General features: G+C 46.6%; 1 protein-coding gene across 1 annotated transcript; it reads left to right on the top strand.

The window, feature by feature from the left end:
• The first annotated feature begins 1,807 nt into the window (after positions 1-1,807).
• On the top strand, positions 1,808-19,700 carry LOC116458252 (vacuolar protein sorting-associated protein 53 homolog). The gene is made up of 5 exons (XM_032137803.2): positions 1,808-2,092; positions 6,007-6,087; positions 17,051-17,100; positions 18,958-19,024; positions 19,148-19,700. The coding sequence occupies exons 1-5, from the start codon at positions 2,006-2,008 to the stop codon at positions 19,328-19,330; spliced, it is 468 nt and encodes a 155-aa protein (XP_031993694.1). The 5' UTR covers positions 1,808-2,005; the 3' UTR covers positions 19,331-19,700.
• The last annotated feature ends 1,462 nt before the right edge of the window (positions 19,701-21,162 follow it).

Genomic DNA, 21,162 nt, shown 5'->3' with positions numbered 1-21,162 from the left:
TACCTTTTCCTTTTAGAAAAAGGCATTCATATTTTCTGAGCATGAAAGAACTACAGGCTCATTGTAGACATTTGGGAAAATGTACAAAGGATGTACATTCATCACATGCAGAAAAGTAATGTTTCCTTGCTGTGAGTTTTATTGGCACAGAATACACACAAAGCTGGGACCATGCTATGCATTTTTTAAATGAAATTATACATTTTGCTTTCTGAAATATATTGTGCATATTTTTCATGTCATTAGTTTTCAAAATCATGATTTTATGAATCAATAATATTCTATGTTTACTTAAGAGACAGAGTCTCCCTTTGTGGCCCAGGCTGGAGTGCAGTGGCGCAAATAAATCATAGCTCACTGCAGCCTCAAACTCCTGGGCTCAAGCGATCCTCAGTGGTGGGATGAGATCTAGACCCCTGGTATTCAGTCTCAGAAAGTCAATAATTCCCTGCCTCAGCCTCCTGAGTAGCTGGGGCTGCAGGCCTGTGCCACCGCCCCAGGTTCAATGTATATTTTATTATTTTTTTCTTTTTTTCAATGTATATTTTTTTAGCATTCCTTTGTTGTTAGAAATTACATTGTTTATATAATTATTATTTGTCAATTAAAAATAAAAGAAAAAATCATACTGCTCCTATTTTTTAACTTTGAGCAACTCTGATAACAACAACAAAAAGTTCAGTGGGGCCAACGCGTTTCCCTCCTGGAGTTTCCCGGTTCACCTGGTGGAGCGGGTCCTCCTTGGGCTGCAATTCCCTCCTTGTTTTCAGTGTCTGCAGGAAAGGTGGTTCCACAGGGTGATCGGTGATCTGGCTTATTTGTTCCTTTGTGGGGGTAAGGGCTGGGCACCTCACTATTTCCTGTATTACCAGCTTGAATTTGCATCCCGCTGTTAATGTTTAATCCTCTCCACATCCACGCGGGGTAGTAATTTGTTCCAGGTCACACAGCTTATCAATGGTGGACTATTCAGGACTTAGATCCCGGATATTCAGCCTCAGTAAACGTCTCCCCAGCTCCAGGGCGCTGCGTCATCTGGCTTTAAAAAAACGTTTCTGGCCGGGCGCGGTGGCTCACGCCTGTAATCCCAGCACTTTGGGAGGCCGAGGCGGGCGGATCACGATGTCAGGAGTTCGAGACCAGCCTGGCCAACATGGTGAAACCTCGTCTCCACTAAAAATACAAAAATTAGCTGGGTGTGGTGGCGGGCGCCTGTAATCCCAGCTACTCGAGAGGCTGAGACGGGAGAATCGCTTGAACCCGGGAGGCGGGGTTGCGGTGAGCCGAGATCGCGCCATTGCACTCCAGCCTGGGCAACAAGTAAGACTCCGTCTCAAAAAAAAAAAAAAAAAAAAAAAAAAAGACGTTTCTCCCCAAAAGGAGGCTGCAGTCACCTCGAAAAGCCTCTGCGCAGAGCCCGGCGCACGGGGAATTTCTATCGAGTGGGCACTGTCCCGTCCTACGAATGTCCTTGGCGACACCGCCACTTGCCAGCTGGGGTCACGTCGACCCCGTGGCCGGGAACACCCGCTGCCACTGACCGAGGGGGCCCCGGGAGCTGAGGGGTCGCCGCTGCGCTGCCCGCGGAGGCTGTGGGCTGTGGTTCGCGACGCCGCCGGGCTGACTTCCATCCGGGCGTCCTGCTGGAGGCCAGACCCTGCCCCAACCTCGGGGTCCTCAGTGGGGGGCGCGCCTTGGGGAGGGAAGAGGCCCCGCCATCCTAAGGACGCGCTGAGGGCACGCGGGGCCGCCGGGATACAGCGTTGCCCGGGAGACACGGGACGGGACGTGAACGCCGCCGGTCTGAGTCCGCCGCGATCCCACAGTTCCCCGGACCCGGAAGTGCCCTGGCCTCCCGGAAGTGCCGGGGCTGCTGACAGAGCGGCTGACGGAGCCGGGCTCACCAGATCGCTGCCGCGAGAGGGTTGCTGTGCTGGGGCCTGGGTGGCGGCTGGAGGCCTGAGCTGGGCTCGCGGCGGGGGTCGGCAGGGGGCCGGGTGGCGGAATGATGGAGGAGGAGGAACTGGAGTTCGTGGAGGAGCTGGAAGCCGTGCTGCAGCTCACGCCCGAGGTGCAGCTGGCCATCGAGCAGGCAAGCGTTCCGCCCCTCAGGAGGGGAGATGGCAGCTCCGGGCGCTGGGGAGGCCGCGGCGGGTGGATGGAGGGCCGGGGGCTCGGGGCAGAAGGGAGAGTGAAGGTGGGGAGGTGGTCCGGGTGAGAAGCGGTTTCTGAATCAGAAGGAGAGGAAAGAGAACCCTTTCTAGGCTTTGTCTTTGGTGAGGGCTGGGGGTCCTGGTGGTTTTGGGGAAAGGAATTGTGCGCTTAGAGAGGACGACGCCAGGAGAACGGAGGCCTTGGGTGGCACCCTCAGATTCTGGGGACTGTGAGGGCTTCATGCGTTTACCAGACTCGTGCCAACGCCCCGGTTTCGCAGGCTGGCCCCTCGTGAGTGGCTTGGAACTGGGAGAAGGGTATGACTTTAGTTTCTGACGCGGATGGCAGAGAAGAGAGAAAGTGTTGAAAAATGACATCGTTACCATTCTTAAAAGGTTGAGAATTCTCACCGTTGAATAGTTTGGGTGAGGTTGGAGAATACTCCCAAGGGGCCTCTTTTCCCTGCAGGGACTTTTTTTTTTTTTTGAGACGGAGTCTCGCTCTGTCGCCCGGGCTGGAGTGCAACGGCGCGATCTCGTCTCACTGCGACCTCCGCATCCCGAGTTCAAGCGATTCTCCTGTCTCAGCCTCCTGAGTACTGTGATTACAGGCGCACGCCACCACGCCCGGCTAATTTTTGTATTTTTGGGTAAAGACGGGGGTTTCACCGTTTTGGCCAGGATGGTCTCGAACTCCTGACCTCAAGTGACCCGCCCGCCTTGGCCTCCCAAAGTGCTGGGATTACAAGCGTGAGCCACCGCGCCCGGCCCTGCCTGCGGGAACTCCTCCCTTTGCAAGTTTATTGAGTTTTTAAGGCTAGTGATATTAGAAATAGTGATTTTTTTTCTTTTCTTTTCTTTTTTTTTTTTCTGAGACGGAGTCTCGCTCTGTCGCCCAGGCTGGAGTGTAGGGGTGCCATCTCGGCTCACTGCAACCTCCGCCTCCCAGGTTCAAGTGATTCTCCTGCCTCAGCCTGCTGAGTAGCTGGGACTACAGGCACCCGCTACCACGCCCGGCTGATTTTTGTATTTTTAGTAGAGACGGGGTTTCACCTTGTTGGCCAGGCTGGTCTTGAACTCCTGACCTCAGGCGATCCGCCCGCTTCAGCCTCCCAAAGTGCTGGGATTACAGGTGTGAGCCACTGCATCTGGTCAGAAATAGTGATTTCTAACACTGCAGGGTATTGCTCCTGATAAACGGAGAAAATCTCCCTTAAAGGAATTGTTATGAAGTTATATGATTTAAGAAAGGGATTTATGATTTAGGAAATGGACAATTCCATTATGCCTTATTTAATGACCCCTGGGAAACTTTTTGTTTTTGAGACAGGGTCTTGCTCTGTTACCCAGGCTGGAGTACAGTGGCAGAATCGTAGCTCACTGCAGCCTCGAACTCCTGGGGCTCAAGTGATACCCCTGCCTCAGCCTCCCGAGTAGCTGGCATTCATCGACGCTTCGATGTGTGTTTTTCTAGTAGTGGTTGGATTACTTGTACAACTACTTTTGTCCTAGCCTGAGGACGCCAAACCATTGGGCAGGAAGCTTTTAGTGTTCCGGCCACACGGCTCCACCACTTGCCTCCTTTTGCCAGAAAAAGACATAACATTTCTGTTGCTCTTTGGACTAGTGGGCTCTAATGGAAGAAAAGAATAATGCAGTTGGTTACTGTTTGGTTGACAGGTATCAGAAAAGCACATTTTTGCTATTTCTTTTGTTTGTTTATTTCAACAGCTTTTGAGGTACAGGTGGTTTTTGATTACGTGGATGAATTACATAGCGGTGAATTCTGGCATTTTTCCTATTTTGTAAGAATAAGTTTGAGTGATAGTATAGCATCTTTATGTCAAGCAGAATTCAGACATCATTATGTGAAGATGAATTCAGAATTTTTTCTTACTTTAGCACTCTGAATGAAATCTGTAGTAGCATACTTGTAAAGAGTAGTGATGTGTGAGGAGTCAGGAAGGTTGATAAATGGAATCACATTTTACTCCAAGATGAAGTCCCAAAGTCACTGCATAAGGTGAAAATTGGCTGGGCGCGGTGGCTCACACCTGTAATCCCAGCACTTTGGGAGGCTGAGGCCAGTGGATCATGACGTCAGGAGTTCAAGACCAGCCTGGTCAACATGGTGAAACCCTGTCTCTCCTAAAAATACAAAAATTAACTGGGCATGGTGGCAGGTGCCCGTAATCCCAGCTACTCGGGAGGTTGAAGCAGAGAATTGCTTGAACCCGGGAGGCAGAAGTTGCAGTGAGCTGAGACGGTGCCACTGCCCTCCAGCCTGAGTGACAGAGTGAGACTCCATCTCAAAAAAAAAAAAAAAAAAAAAAGGCGAAAATCACTCTAGACATGAAAATCATTCTGCCCTGAAGTTCTTTAAATTGCCCATGAAGGCCAGGTGTGGAGGCTCACACCTGTAATCCCAGCACTTTGAGAGGCCGAGGCGGGTGGATCACGAGGTTAGGAGATCGAGACCATCCTGGCCAACACGGTAAAACCCCTTCTCTGCTAAAAACACAAAAAATAAGCCGGGCATGGTGGCGAGCGCCTGTAGTACCACCTTCTGGAGAGGCTGAGACAGGAGAATGGCATGAACCCGGGAGGCGGAGCTTGCAGTGAACCGAGATGGAGCTACTGCACTCCAGCCTGGGTGACAGAGCAAGACTCCGTCTCAAAAAAAAATTTCCTATGAAGTACCATGTATGCATCTCTGATACGTCTAGGGCTGTTAGTTTTTTCCTCCATCATTGGAACCAGTCATTCTTTTTTCAGTTGGCTTTTGTTAGGAGCCTTGTTACACGAAAACAATTTAAAACCTAGGACAGCACTAAAACCTAGGAGTCGTGAGAGGAATACAGAAACTGAGAGCAACTGGAGGAAATAGTTGACATCTCTTATATCCTGCTCTCAGTGGGGTGTACTTTCCCTCTGGTGAGCACGTATCGTTGAGACTGTGTAACTAACCTATGTACACGTGCATTATGGAGACAGCAGTGCTCAACATTTTAAAAAGAAAACATCTTCACTTTCTTCTTGATATAGAAGGCTTCAACTTTTCTAACAGTTGTCTTAGAAGATACTTGGATTTTTTGACTCTATATTTCTTTGGAAGGCTTCTTCAGAGATGAAGTTGCTTCCCACAGTTATAACTCCATCAAGCTGGTGAGACCCAGTGGATAATTTGGCTGCTTGTATCATCCACCTTGTTGCGTGTTCTTCAGGTTGTTAGGGAGTTAGCTGTATGTCTCAGAGGTGGACTGTTTTTGAGACAGGATCTCACTCTGTCGCCCAGGCTGGAGTTCAGTGATACAGTCTCGGCTCACTGCAACCTCAACCTCCTGGGCTCTGGTGATCCTCCCACCTTAGCCTCCCAGGTAGCTGGGACTATGACAGGCATGTGCCATGGCGCCCAGCTAATTTTTTTTGTAGAGATGTGGTTTCACCATGTTGCCCAGGTCAGTCTCCAACTCCTGAGCTCAAGTGATCCGCCCAGCCTTATTTTTATTTATTTATTTGTTTAATTTTGAAACAGAGTCTTGCTCTCCAGACTGGAGTGTAGTGGTGCGATCTCGGCTCACTGCAACCTCCGCCTCCCAGGTTCAAGTGATTCTCCTGCCTCAGCCTCCTGAGTAGCTGGGATTACAGGTGTGTGCCAGTACCACGCCCAGCAAATTTATATTTTTACTAGAGACCTGACCTCAGGTGATCCACCCGCCTTGTCCTCCCAAAGTGCTGTGATTACAGGCGTGAGCCTCCGTGCCCAGCCCTTTCCTTTTAATTGACAAGTTAAAATTATATATATTTACGGTGTACTACATGTTTTTATATATACTCCTCTCTTTCTACATAGGTGTTTCCAAGCCAGGACCCTCTAGATCGAGCAGATTTCAATGCTGTTGAGTATATCAATACCCTGTTCCCAACCGAGCAGGTAAGTAGAGTTTCAGGTTTCCTTCCTTTCAGCGGCTTTTGGCACATCCTGGGTGTTACGCTTCGTGTGTTACACTAGATCATCTAAGGGCCCTTGATAAACAAGGGAGAGTTAAATTCAAATCAAACTCCATCGTCACCAGCTGGGGCAGTGAGCTACACTGTGTTGGAATGGAATTCATTGTATAGTGAACATATTATTAATAATTATACCCTTAGGTTGTGAGAGTCCTCCCAAATTTTCTGTTGTAAATTGGAAAGTGGGAAGGATTTTTATAATGTAGTAGGGAAAAGTGGGGGTGAGGCAGGCAGGATAAGCCCAGAATTATAAAGCCACTTTCACCTCTCTTTCAAGATGTAAATTTTTATTTTTATTTATTAGTTTTTTTGAGACGGAGTTTTGCTGTTGTCGCTCAGGCTGGAGTGCAATAGCGCAGTCTCAGCTCACTGCAACCTCTGCCTCCCGGGTTCAAGCGATTCTTCTGCCTCAGCCTCCCGAGTAGCTGGCGCTATAGATACCCACCATCACGCCCGGCTAATTTTTGTATTTTTAGTAGAGACGGGGTTTTACCATGTTGGCCAGGCTGGTCTCAAACTCCCGACCTTGTGATCCGCCTGCCTTGGCCTCCCAAAGTGCTGGGATTACAGGCGTGAGCCACCGTGCCTGGCCTCAAGATACAGATTTTTAGACTTTGTGTTTTATTATTTTTCGTCCGGTGGTTTCCTATGGAGATGGATTTTCTTACAAAATCGGTTTTTGGGTGTTTGGGTGAGAAGTAGAGACCAGAACTGGAAGCAGCATAGATGGGAGAAGGGCAGCGAGAGGCCCGCTGCATTTGCATTTTCTCAGTCAGCAGCTGTTCAGTAGGTGCCTGTCATGTGTTGTCAGTCACTGTGCCAGGTGCTGGGGGTACAGAGATGAATCACATCCAGTCCATGCCCTTGAGGTGTGCAGGATGAAGTGGTGGGAGACCCTGGCGAATGCCGTCAGTGACGGTGGGACAGTGCGGTAAGGAAACAAAGACCAGTTCTTTCAAGGAAAATCACTGCTTCAGAGAGGAGGTAGCCTGTCTGCCAAGCTTGAGGGATTCATTCATGTATTCATTTAGTAAAACTTAGCAATCATTTATTAAATGTCTACTAAGTGTCAGGTACTGTTTTTAGAAACTAGGGAGAAATGTAAACATGACAGATCTGGTCTTGGTCTCATGGAGTCTAGTGTAGGGAGGAAGACAAGAAATAAACCAACAAATGCACTAGAGATGATCAAACATGGTGGCTGTGATACCAACTAGGTTCCGTGACAGAGCGTGATCCATGGGCAGGGGGTCCTTTAAATAAAGGAGCTTAACGGGAAGCTCTCTGTGAGGTGGTTCCCTCTAAGCTGAGACCTGATGGACAAGAAGGAGTCAAGCTTGCAGCAGTCTGGCGGAACAGTATTCTAGACAGAGCCAGCAGCCAGGTATCTCTTCCAGGATGATGAGGGAAGGAAGGTGTGGGCGGATAGAAACCCAGGTGCTGAGGCAAGAGACTGAAGGCACAATCTGTTCCAATATAATAAAGAAAATAAATAAGTAAAGTTATAATAGAAATAGGATATAGAGATGATTGTATATGGATATTATCAATCATTAGTCTTTAGAATTAATCTTTGTTTCATTATTATAATGAAGGAAAAACCAGGCCATACAGAGTCAGGAGCTGAAGGAACATTGTGAGAAGTGACCAGAAGACAACAGTGAGAACCTCTGTCATGCCTGGATAAGGGCTGCTTGAAGGCAGCTTGGTCTTGCGGTAGCGCCAGTGCCTGGGAAGGCACCCGTTACTTAGCAGACTGTGAAAGGGAGTCTCCCTTTCCCTGGGGGAGTTAGAGAACACTCTCCTCCACCAGCTCTTGTGGGGGGCCTGACATTCCCCAGGCCTGGCCACAGTCATCCGGAGGCTTCGACGTCTCCCTGTGGTGCTGTGCTTCCGTGGTCACGCTGCTGGTCCACTTGCATGTTCCACCTGTACACCTGGCTCCTCCTTTTAAGTTCTTAGAAGATAGCCAGTGGCAGAATTAGTGAAATTATTAAAGTCTTTGATCTTTCTGATAAGTGCAAAGAAAAAATGCTGACGTCTGCTGTCCTCCCTCTCTGCTTCAGCTACCACAAAGGGAAGGGCCCCCGTCACGTGGTCACGTGACTTGCTTGACCTTGTCAATCATTTGAGATGACCCACACTCCTTACCCTGCCCCCTTGCCTTGTGTACAATAAATAGCAGTGCGTCCAGGCATTCGAGGCCACTACTGGACTCTGCGCATTGGTGGTAGTGGTCCCCCGGGCCCAGCTGTCTTTCCTACTACTTCTTAGTTTCATGTCTTTCTACAATCTCTCGTCTCCACACATGAAGAGAAAACCCACAAGGCCCCGTAGGGCTGGACCCTACAGAAGGCCCTTCTAAACATAGGACCAAGGCACAGAAACAGGAGACACAGATGTGCACAGTGAACAGAGACTCACAGGAGATGAGGCTGAGGAGGGAGAGCAAGGATCCTGGAGGATCTCTGTCCTCTGGGCTTATCGTTGCCAGTTTTTTTGGAGACCACATTCCTCTCAGTGAAATGCTTGTTTTCTTTCTTCCTTTTTTTGAAACAGAGTTTTACTCTGTTGCCCAGGCTGGAGAGCGGTGGCACAATCATAGTAACCTTGAACTCCCGAGCTCTAGCGCTCCCACTGCTTCGGCCTTCTGCGTAGCTGGGACTACAGGCACATGCCACCACACACAGCTAATTTTTAAAATTTTTTTAGTAGAGACGAGATCTCACTACGAAGCCCAGGCTGGTCTCGAACTCCTGAGCTAGTGTTATCCTCCCGCCTCGGACTCCCAAAATGTTGAGATTATAGGCATGAGCCACTGCACCTGGCCCAAATATTTTTCACAGACTGATTTTCTTTTTTCTTTTTTTTTTTGAGACAAAGTCTCGTTCTTGTCCCCCCAGGCTGGAGTGCAATGGTGTGATCTCGGCTCACTGCAACCTCCGCCTCCTGGGTTCAAGTGATTCTCCTGTCTTAGCCTCCTGAGCAGCTGGGATTACAGGGGCCTGCCACCATGAGGCTAATTTTTGTATTTTTGGTAGAGATGGGTTTCACCATGTTGGCCAGGCTGGTCTCAAACTCCTGACCTCAGGTGATCCGCCCGCCTTGGCCTCCGAAAGTGCTGGGATGACAGGCGTGAGCCACCGCGCCCGACCCACAGAGCTGATTTTCACTTGGATAATTTTTAAGCCTGTATCCCCAAAATATTATATACATATGTTAGTACCAATTTTAAATAAAGTAGGCTTCAGTAGTATTTGCTGTATAAGTAAAAAATCAACATAGAGGCTTCAGTGTTTGCTCCTCACACCCCAAGGGATAGTGTGGCCGACCCCTTGGGGATGTTCACACCCAGCTGTGGAGGCTGCTGCTGTAGGCAGTGGGTGTTCACTGAAGGACTTTTGACAGGATAATGACTGGAGCACATTCACATTTTTAAAATTCCGTCTGGCAGCCATGTGGAGGATGAGCAAGGGATGGAGGTGGGGGGAGACTGCAGGCAGGAGACTCACGCAGTAGATCACTGGAAAGAGATGGCGAGAGCCCGAGGAAAGCTGTGGGATAGAGAGAACCAGATCTGAGAGCTATTTAGGGGACCAAAGTCGTGCAGTTTGGTACCTGAGGGCATGAAGGTAGAGGGTCTGGAGAATCCCAGATTCACTCATTCATTTATTCAATTAAAAAAACATCCACTCTACCTAGCTTTATAAGGAATTTGGGGTAGAGAAGTGAGCAAGACAGATATAGTCTACCAACACAGACTTCATAGTCTATCTTAATAGTTAATCACACAGTAACAGATTATAGGTAAATTATGATGTTACAATGACTTGCTTGTATAGTTTTTTTTTTTTTTTGAGACTGAGTCTCGCTCTGTTGCCAGGATAGAATGCAGTGGCACAATCCCGGCTCACTGCAACCTCCGACTCCCGGGTTCATGCGATTCTCCTGCCTCAGCCTCCTGAGTAGCTGAGATTACAGGCACGTGCCACCACTCCTGGCTAATTTTTGTATTTTTAGTAGAGACGGGGTTTCACCATGTTGGCCAGGATGGTCTCAATCTCTTGACCTTGTGATCTGCCCACCTTGGCCTCCCAAAGTGCTGGGATTACAGGCATGAGCCACCACGCCCGGCCTGACTTGCTTGTATAATTTTTAAATATTATTTGTTACTTGCTCTTACATAACCTTTACTACAACTGTAATAGTAATCTGTACTAGATATTTCCTGTGTACCTGACACCACTCTAGGCACTAAACAGTGATAAACTCTCCACTTTGTTATCCTTCTTATTTTAGAGTGAGAATCACGAGGCACAGAAAGATAAAGAACACTCAGCTTAAATGTGATAGCATTGCCATGAAGGAAGCATGCCAAATACAGTGACAGCAGAACCCAGGGCCTTACTTGGTCAAGATGGATTGAAAAGGCTTACTCCCTTGAGGAAATGGTGTTTTAGCTGAATACTACAGGCCAAGCTAATAATTTTTTTTTTGAGATGGGGTCCACTCTCTTGCCCAGGCTGGAGTGCAGTGGCACAATCATAGCTCACTGCAACCTCAAATTCCTGGACTCAAGCAATCCTCCCACTTCAGCCTCCTCACTAGCTAGCACTACAGGTGTGTGCCACCACACCCAGCTGAATGTTATTATTATTATTATTTTGAGATGGAGTCTTGCTTTGTCACCAGGCTGGGGTGGGGTGGTGCCATCTCGGCTCACCGCAACCTCCGACTGCCTGGTTCAAGTGATTCCCTGTCTTAGCCTCCCGAGTAGCTGAGATTATAGGCACACCCCACCACGCCCAGCTAATTTCTGTATTTTTAGTAGAGATGGGGTTTCACCATGTTGGCCAGGATGGTCTCGATCTCCTGACGTCATGATCCATCTGCCCAGGTCTCCCAAAGTGCTGGGATTATATAGGTGTGAGCCACCACGCCCAGCCCCAGCTGATTTTTAATTTTTTTTTTTACAGACTGGGCCTTGCTGTGTTGCCCAGGCTGGTCTTGAACTCCTGGCCTCAACCCACCCTCCTGCCTCAGCCTCTCAGAGTGCTGGATTACAGATTTGAGCCACTGTGCCTGGCCCTAAGTTAAGGATTTTGAACTGGTTTCTAGGTAGCCAGATTTGGCTGACTGGGTGGGCATTGGCAGCTTTCCGCTTTACCCAATTACTGAGCGTAAGGAGAAAGCAGGTTTCAGTGGCAGGTGGGGCTGGAGTGGGGTGTAAGGGTGAGCCCAAGTTTGAACATACTCAGGTCATCCAGGTGGAAATAAGTAGCTGGGTGTTTGAGTGTGGAGCTCGTGATCCCATCATTGTGAATATTTTGGCACATCCTTCCAAACTTTTTTAAATGGATATACTGATTTTTAAAATAAAGTTTAAAAGATGATATACTGTGATTGTCTTTTGAGATTTCACAAAAAACCTTTATAGCTCATCATTTTGTATGAAAGGGGAATTTTAGGAACTAGCTGGAGATAGACATTTGGGAATAGCTAGGATAAAGATAGTAATTGCTGTTTCACCAAAACAAAAAGAAGTGTTAGATTTGAAAATTATGTAGGAAACCACCAGGTTCTCACCTCTTGTGGTGTTTGTGTATGTGCTGTATTTTTTTTAAACTACTGGAAACTCAAGATCTTTGTTGTTGCGTAGATTCAGTTCTGTGTCTTGTCTAATTATGCCCCAGGTATAGGATAATGTATAGTCACGTTTCTTAGAGTAACTCAGAAAATTTATGACACAGGGTTATCTTTACTTCTCTAGTCTCAGAGTTTCACTTAGCAGGTCATCTACCAAGCCCGATTCCCGTGGATCTTAATGAAAAGGTAGTAGAAAGTAGTGGCATAGCTTGAAATTTAACTATTGTCAGATATTGGGCAAAAACCATCTGTATACCTCATGGACCTACAGTAAACACTTGTAAATTATGAGTTTAGATTGTTTAAAGTAGATTTCAGTATTTCAAGAGTGAATTTAGTGTTACTGTGAGGAAGAGGGTGACAATATATTGCTGTTGAGTGGAAGTACTTGTGTGTCTGTGGTTGTCTGGAGCCTGTTGAGTGGCCTGGAATGGATGCCTCTTTCTATTTCACCCGGCCAGGTCTGAGAGGAGCTTGGGATTTTCCATGCAACAGAGTGCCTATGGGGCTTTAAATAGTAGCCAAGTTTGATGACAGTGGTCTAGAAAACCTTTTTAACCTCCTAATAGTAAACTGAAGGTAATCATTTAAAAGTTTGATTAGAGGAAACTAAGTGAAATTTATGGAAAACTAATATAAAACTAACATAATTAGGAACTTTGAGAAAAGAGTTTTGTGGGGATGTTTCTAAAGAGTTTTTGGTGACCCCAAAAATGCTCTGGATCTGTATTGTTAAGAGAAAAAAAAAACCCAAGATCTGGCTCATGGCTGTATTCTCTAATCCCAGCACTTTGGGAGACCAAGGCGGGTGGATCACTGAGGCAGGAGGATCGCTTGAGCCTAGGAGGTGGAAGTTGCAGTCAGCTGAGATCGTGCCGCTGCCCTCCAGCCTGGGCGACAGAATGAGATCCTGCCTTAAAAAAAATAAAAAAGATGCCAAATTGCTTATCATCCCAGCTTATTTTTGTGTAGCTATACAGTTTCATAGTAGAAGGCAATACGCAAAAATTCTGATTGTGCTCATACTCTCCTGGGTGTGCGGATGACTTTACCTATTTTCTGTAATTGTCAAGAATTACCATTAGAATCAGGAAATATTTTTCAATAACTAAAACATTTAAAAAGTAAACAATTAAAACTGTACAACCACATTATAACTAACGAGATGAGTGATTCTCAAAGCAGGATAAACCCCTCTGCCCAGCCATTGTGGATTCCCGTAGGGCTTTTCCCCAACTCCAGGAGAGGCCCTCAACTCTGGTGAGGATCACTGCCATAGCCAGACACTGAACTGATGGGAGTGGGTGTGTCATAGCTGTCAGGTGTCTTGGGGTGCAGGAAAATTAGGTCAAGAACCATTGCGTTAGAGGTAGATGATAGAGTAAGAAAGAGGATCTCTGCAGCTTTAGGCAAAGCACCTGTCCTTCAGAGCACATTTCCAATCTGTTTTTTTATTTGAGGTGGGTTCCCACTCTGTCACCTAGGTTGGAATGCAATGGTGTGATCTCAGCTCACTGCAACCTCTGCCTCCCAGGCTCAAGCGATCCTCCCACCTCAGCCTCCTGAGTAGTTGGGACCACAGGCTTGCACCAGCATGCCCAGGTAATTTTTTGTATTTTTGGTAGAGACAGGGTTTTGCCAGGTTGCCCAGACTGGTCTTGAACTGCTGAGCTTAGGCAACCCACCTACCTCGGCCTCCCAAAGTGTTGGGATTACAGGCACGAGCCACCACGCCCGGCCTCCATGTTTCACAGTCTTAACATTGAAGAGGAGAAGTGTGCCTCGCATGGCAGAGGGGATTAAGGGAAATAATTTCTGTGAAGTGCCTACAGTTGTTGCCTAGGACGCCCACATTAAATGCTAGCAGCCTTTCCCTTCCCCCCCAGCAGAAGGGCCACCTAACAATCAAATAGTGTAACTTTACGATATTTCTCATTTATTGATTGATTGATTGATTGATTGAGACAGAGTCTCCCCCTGTTGTCCAGGCTGGAGTGCAGTGGCGCGATCTCGGCTCACCGCAACCTCTGCCTCCTGGGTTCAAGCAGTTCTCCTGCCTCAGCCTCCCGAGTAGCTGGAATTACAGGCACCTGTCACTACGCCCAGCTAATTTTTTTTTTGTATTTTTAGTAGAGACGGGGTTTCACCATATTGGCCTGGCTGGTCTCAAACTCCTGACCTTGTGATCCGCTCACCTCGGCCTCCCAAAGTGCTGGGATTACAGGCGTGAGCCACCGCACCCAGCCTATTTTTATTTTTATTTATTTTTTCTTTTTGAGATTCTCACCCGTCGCCCAGGCTGCAGTGCAGTGGCTCCATCACAGCTCACTGTGCCCTGGAACTCACAGGCTCAATCAGTCTTCTCTCCTCAGCCTAATAAGCAGATTGTACTACAGGCATGTGCCACCACACCCGGCTAATTTTTCTACTTTTTGTAGAGACGGAGTTTCACCATGTTGCCCAGGTTGGTCTCTAACTCTTGGGCTCAAGCAGTCCACCCACCTCAGCCTCGCAAAGGACAGACATAGGCCTCCACACCTGGCCTCTGTTCTTTTTAAAAGCTATATTCATTATATTATAAAAATGATATTATAGGGCCGGGTGTGCTGCCTTATGCCTGTAATCCCAGTGCTTTGGGGAGGCCAAAGCGGGAGCACTGCTTGAAGCCAGGAATTCAAGATCAGCTTGGGCAGCATAGCAAGACCCTGTGTCTATGAGAAAATAATAAAATTAGCCAGGCTCAGTGCATGTACCTTTTTGTTCCTAGCCACTCAGGAGGCTGGGGTGGGAGGATTGCTTGAGCCCAGGAGTTTGAGGTTACAGTGAGCTATGATTGCACCACTGCACTCCAGCCTTGGTGACAGAGTGAGCCGCCATCTTAAAGGTAGGCTATTTGATATTATAAAAATACTTGCTATCATAAAATGATATTAGAAATATTTTCCTCTTGGCCAGGTGCGGTGGCTCATGTCTGTAATCCCAGCACTTTGGGAGGCCAAGGCGGGCAGATCATGAGGTCAGGAGATTGAGACCATCCTGGCCAACATGGTGAAACCCCGTCTCTACTAAAAATACAAAAATTAGCTGGGCGTGGTGGCATGTGCCTGTAATCCCAGCTACTCGGGAGGCTGAGGCAGGAGAATCGCTTGAACCAGGGAGTCGGAGGTTGCAGTGAGCCGAGATCGCGCCATTGCACTCCAGCCTGGTGACAGCTAGTCTCCATCATGCACAAAAATATATGTATCTATACAATTATATATAAAATAAAGTAATTTTTCTGAGATTCATCTTTTTTTTTTTTTTTTTTTTTGAGACAGGGCTGTTTAGCCCAGGCTAGAGTGCAGTGGTGCGAACATTGCTCACTGCAGCCTCGACCTTCTGGGCTCAAGTGATCCTCCCACCTCAGCCTCCTGAGTACCTGGGACTGCAAGCACATGCCACCACGCCTGGCTAACTTTTTTTTTATTTTTTGGAGAGATGGGATCTCACCGTATTGTCTGGGCTGGTCTTGAATTCCTGGATTTAAGTGATCCTCCCACCTTAGCCTCCCAAAGTGCTGGGATTACAGGCATGAGCCATCACGCCCAGCCTGAGATTCATTTTTACTCCAAGCTGTTCTTGGATTTCTGGAAATTCTGAGTACTATTGGCTTGGTCAGAACAGTAAGATGAGCTGTGACAACCCAGTCTGACGTCTCAAACACTCATGGCCCGTTTCTCTTACCAGGCCTGCTCCTGGAAGGCACCTGGCTCCTCCTCCCATCAGAGGTAGCCAGAAGCAATTTATAAGCATATTTCCTACAATATTCCTAATTCCTTCTGAGATAAAATATTTGTTAAGGGAGAGAGAAACAGGATTTATTAAATTGTATTTTGAAAACTTAAATTAAAATAGTACCATAAAATTGTACCTCCTCTTGTCCATTAGGGGGCACCATTTCCTCACATTTTCTCATCTCTAAGGTCAGAAGTGATCCCTTTTAACTGTTGTTATAATACGGTTTATTATAATCACAGTAGTGCATAGTCAATAATTATAAAATACAGACAAAAAGAAGAAAACATTTTTTTTGAGACAGAGTTTTGCTCTTGTTGCCCAGGCTGGAGTGTAATGGTGCAATCTCAGCTCACTGCAACCTCTGCCTCCTGGGTTCAAGCGATTCTCCTGCCTCGGCTTCTTGAGTAGTTGGGATAACAGGCGCCCACCACCATGCCTGGCTAATTTTTTTTTGTATTTTTAGTAGAGATGGGGTTTTGCCATGACGGTCAGGCTGGTCTCAAACTCCTGACCTCAGGTGATCCTCCCGCCTTGGCCTCCCAAAGTGCTGGGATTACAGGCGTGAGCCACTGCACCCGGCCCAAGAAGAAAAATTTGAAATCCCTTCTTTTCATATTACAATACGTAGTTGATAGATATAGCTACTAATGCTGCAACTACTAATAGATTACAATTACTCCTATCTATCCTTCCAGACTTTTTTCTAATGGATCTATATAATAAAAAATAAATTTGTGTATTTGTTGAAGTATAACATAATACAGAGGAGTACACAAACCTTAAGGGTACAACTTGATGAATTTTCACAAAATAAACATAGCTATGTAACTGCCACCCAGATCAAGAAATAAAACATTTTAAAAAATCTTCAGAAGGCCTTTCCTTGCCTGTTCACTGTCACTACCTTCCCCCAGAGATAACCGCTGTCCTAGCTTCTAAAAGGAGAATTATGTTAGTGAAATTGTATCCTGTGTCTGCTTGTGTCTGGCTTTTTTTGTGCCCCATTCCGTTAGTAATGTTTATCCATGATGGTGTGCATTCATTCATTTTCATTGGTGTATTTTGTTACATGAATTTTTCACAATCACATATACCATGGGTCAGCAAACTTTTCTATAAAGGTCCAGATAGTAAATATTTTAGGCTTTGTGGCTATACAATGTTTTTCACAACTACCTAACTGCCATTGTAGCTCAAGAGCAGCCGTAGACAATATGTAAGTGAATGGGCATGGCTGTGTTCCAATGAAACTTTATTTACAAAAAAATAGGGGCTGTGCCAGATTTGGCAGTAGCTTCCAACTACTGCTTTACTGTTTTTTTTTTTTCTTAAAGCAAAACTCATACCATGTGATTAAATTTTTTGAGATTTCATAAGTAGCTATTATAGCACATCATTTTCCTGTGAAAGAGGAATTCCAGGAAGTGGACTAACAGCTGGGCACTCTTCCTTCTTTATTGTAGTCTCTGGCGAACATAGATGAAGTCGTGAACAAAATTAGGCTGAAAATAAGGTAAGTAAAGCTGTGTGATTGTACATAATTAATGAAAAGTATGTTGTTAATTTAGTTAATCACATTCTGGATCACATTTTTCTGTGAGAGCACTGGAATCTCAAGTTTGCCATAGATGGTAATATAATTCCTTTTTTTATTTTTTTAATTAATTTATTTATTTATTTTCGAGACGGATTTTTCTCATTGCCCAGGCTGAAGTGCAATGGTGTGATCTTGGCTCACTGCAATCTCCACCTCCCGGGTTCAAGCGATTCTCCTGCCTTAGCCTCCCAAGTAGCTGGGATTACAGGGGTGAGCCACCACACCTGGCAAATTTTGTATTTTTAGTAGAGATGGGGTTTCACCATGTTGGTCAGGCTGGTCTCGAACTCCTGACCTCAAGTGATCCACCTGCCTTGGCCTCCCAAAGTGCTGGGATTATAGGCTTGAGCTACCAAACCCGGCCATATAATTATTTTATCTATATGAACTTTGTGGCAAGGAACTCAATTCTTTGGCCAGTCTTCAATTATTCATACAAAAGAAAGGAAGCTGTGATAGACTCTACTCAAAACATCTTTTGTAATTATAGGAGGCAAAAGCTTTTCTGATAGATTTTTTTTTTCTTTTTTTCTGTTTTTTTTTTCGAAACAAAGTCTTACTCTGTGTCCCAGGCTGGAGCACAGTGGTGCAGTTACAGCTCACTGCAGCCTCAAACTCCTGGGCTCAAGTGATCCTCCCACCTCAGCCTCCCGAGTAGCTGGGACTACAGTTGCGCACCGCCACACTTTGCTAATGTTTGTATTTTTTGTAGAGATGGGGGTTTCGCCTTGTTGGCTAGGCTGGTCTCGAACTCCTGAGCTCAAGCAATCTGCCTGCCTCAGTCTCCCACATCTACTAGATTTTTTTTTTTTTTTTTTTTGAGATGGAGTCTGGCTCTGTCACCCGGGCTAGAGTGCAGTGGTGTGATCTCGGCTCACTATAATCTCCGCCTCCCAGGTTCAAGCAATTCTTGAGCCTCAGCCACCCAAGTAGCTGGAATTATAGGCATGCACCACCATGCCCAGCTAATTTTCGTGTTTTTAGTAGAGACAGGGTTTCACTGTGTTGGCCAGGCTGGTCTTGAACTCCTGGCCTCAAGTGATCTGCCCGCCTTGACCTCCCAAAGTGCTAGGATTACAGGTGTGAGCCATTCTGTCTGTCCTTCGACTAGCTTTTTAATGGCTTTATTTCCCTGTTTTTGTGGATTTACCTGTTTTTGTATTGCCAAGGCTTAGACATGAAGATGGGCTTATATGTGTGTCCCTTGGTCACATAACAGCTAACAATGTCAGATCTGCTGGTGGGTTGGGTGGTGGCCCATGATTAAACATTGTGAACCGTGGGGGCAGAGGAGCTGGAAGCCGTAGATCTGCCTCAGGCATCGATTGCATGATCAGGGCCCGGAGTGGGAAGCACTGATTCTGTCTATCACTCTGGCTCTTTCTGCCTCATAAGGGGCCTGAGAAAGGGATTGTGTGTGAGGTGATCTGAGTTATCTGGCGTGTTCACGTAAAGGCTCAGGAACTTTGTCATTCCTGATTTACTGCATGAAAAATCCTGCAAGTTTTATTAGTCCTTTCAGATAGCTCTGACTATTAAGTGAGAACAGCCGTCTTTAACAACAAGGCGATGCATCAGTCTGCGCTGGGCTTGACTTCCGCACGGCTGTTGCTGCCCTCCTCCTCCCTGATACCACTCACACATGTTTGGTTTTCTGGACAATTAGGTGCAATCTGCAGAAGTTGATGGATAAATTCCTTTTTTATTTTTTTCTTTTGGTCAACCTAGAATAAAGATTATTTGAATGACTGTATCCTTGAACTGTTTTGCTAGGAGACTGGATGACAATATTCGAACTGTTGTAAGAGGTCAGACGAACGTGGGGCAGGATGGACGGCAAGTAAGTAACTTACTCCTCCATATTACCTATGCTCCCCTAGTTTCTCCCGACAACCAGATGACGAAAACATCGATGTGCCTTCTTGCAGAGCACTTTCCGATTGATCTGTTTCATACATGGCAGGACAGGACAGGGCAGGTGCCCAGAGCAGCCACGTGCTGTCACTCAGTGTCCCTTGGACCAGGACCGTCTACTGTGGCACCGCTCACCCGAGGCCAGATGAGAACACTGGAACTTCCTTGTCTTGCTCCTTCGTGTCGAGTATCTCCTGTGCCCTCTTTTATTTTGTGGGCTGTGGCTAAATGAGGTTGCTGCATTTGTCAGCTGAGTTGTTGGGGTTTTGATATTAGTTTTGTGGCTGTAAAAGTTAGTAACCTGACATAGTTATCATTTCCTTGTACCTCACTTTGCCAGCAGGCAGGTAACTCAAGATTCATTAAAAAATTTTACAAGTTGGCCAGGCACAGTGGCTCACTCCTGTAATCCCAGCACTTTGGGGGGCTGAGGCGGGTGGATCACTTGAGGCCAGGAGTTCGAGATCAGCCTGGGCAACGTGGCGAAACCTGTCTCTATTAAAAATACAAAAATTAGCTGGGTGTGGTGGTGCACTCCTGTAATCCCAGCTACTCAGGAGGCTGAGGCATAAGAGTCACTTGAACCCAGGAGTCAGAGGTTGCAGTGAGTCGAGATCGCACCACTGCACTCCAGCCTGGACGACAGGGGTGAGACGGTTTCAAAAAAAAAAAAAAAAGTTTTATAAGTCTTACTGGATCTAGTTAAGGAGGCTGTTGGAGGGAGGGAAGGGAAAAGTGTGTAGGGAGGAGATACTCTTTAATAATTGAGGGGCCAGATGTTATCTGTGAACCATTTCCCTTTTTATTTGATTCTGTTCTCCTGCTGAGGCATTGTATTTCAGATATTTCAGAATGGCTGTCGTGACAGAAATGCTGAGCTTGCCTTTCCAGCTGTCCTCCCTTGCCATGTCCTGTCCTCCCTTATCAGCACTAACTCAGGTCAGGACCGCTTCTTTGCAATCACTTCAGTGCTGTGATTTCTCCTCTTTGACATTTTTTAGGACAGCTAATTTCTAAAAATGTTCATCCTGCTGCCCAGATTTGGAGTGGGAGGAGCGTATAATCCTATGTTTCTGTTATTTCTGTTTCCTCTGCTAGTCGCTTACAGATGTTAGGAGTCTCTTTCTTTTACATCTGTAGTTTTCCCATCTGTCTATTTTTACTACTTTATATCACTTTCTTTTTCCATTTTTCCACTTCAGAGTCACTTTCCATTTGATAGCCAGTTTCCTTTGGCCTGTTTATGAGTCGTTGGCCTTCTTGTCATCATCAGAATTTGTGTGTAGACACGTTAGGTTCCTGAAACTGTTCCTGTTTTCTCGACTCCTGTATGGTTTTTAGCCCTCATTACCTCGTTTTGTCTGTTGAGGTATATTTCATGAAGCATGGCGTCTTTGGCAGATGAGGCCCGTGTAAATGGGACATTCAGAGGGGTCCTGCAGAGGGACAGGGCAGCCTCAAGCACTCCAGCTGCATTCTGCTGCTTAGCTGTCCTAATCTGTGTTTGGTCGTATTGTCTACCTCTTCAGACACCACATCAGCTCTGGCCACCAAATGAAATCCAAGGCCAGGCATGGTGGCCCATACCTGCAGTCCCAACACTTTGGGAGGCTGAGGCGGGGAGATCACTTGAGCCTAGGAGTTCAAGGCCAGCCTGGGCAACATGACAAAATCCCGCATCTTCAAAAAGTACAAAATTAGCTGGGCATGGTGGTGGCCTGGGCATGGTGGTGGCCTGTGCCTGTAGTCCCAGCTACCGAGGAGGCTGAGACAGGAAGATCAGCTGAGCCAGGGAGTTCGAGTCTGCAGTAATCCATGATCGCGCCACTGCACTCTAGCCTGGGAAACAGAGTGAGACCCTGTTTCAACAACAAAAAGAAAGAAATCCAGATTCCTTTGCTTGGCATTGAAAATTCTGGTCTCCATTTCCAGTTTTGCCTCCTGTTGTGTTCTGTCTGAAGACTTTGTGCTCTAGGAGCATGCCCGTGCTTTCAGGACCTGTGCTTACAGACTCTTCTGTGCTTGAAATGCTTTTCCTCCTATTTCTTTCAGCCGCCGTATTTC

Source organism: Hylobates moloch, unplaced genomic scaffold, assembly GCF_009828535.3.
Source record: "Hylobates moloch isolate HMO894 unplaced genomic scaffold, HMol_V3 SCAFFOLD_19, whole genome shotgun sequence".
Lineage (NCBI taxonomy): Eukaryota > Metazoa > Chordata > Mammalia > Primates > Hylobatidae > Hylobates > Hylobates moloch.
Note: the sequence above shows the minus strand (reverse complement) of the source record. Positions and strands in the feature narration are given on the sequence as shown.

What these genes read in the sequence shown, in the direction of transcription:
- LOC116458252 (XM_032137803.2), top strand. Translation starts at nt 2,006, where the DNA reads ATGATGGAGGAGGAGGAACTGGAGTTCGTGGAGGAGCTGGAAGCCGTG. An exon ending in TGCAGCTGGCCATCGAGCAG is followed by an intron (nt 2,093 to 6,006) that starts GCAAGCGTTCCG and finishes CTTTCTACATAG; the next exon opens with GTGTTTCCAAGCCAGGACCC. An exon ending in AAAATTAGGCTGAAAATAAG is followed by an intron (nt 17,101 to 18,957) that starts GTAAGTAAAGCT and finishes CTGTTTTGCTAG; the next exon opens with GAGACTGGATGACAATATTC.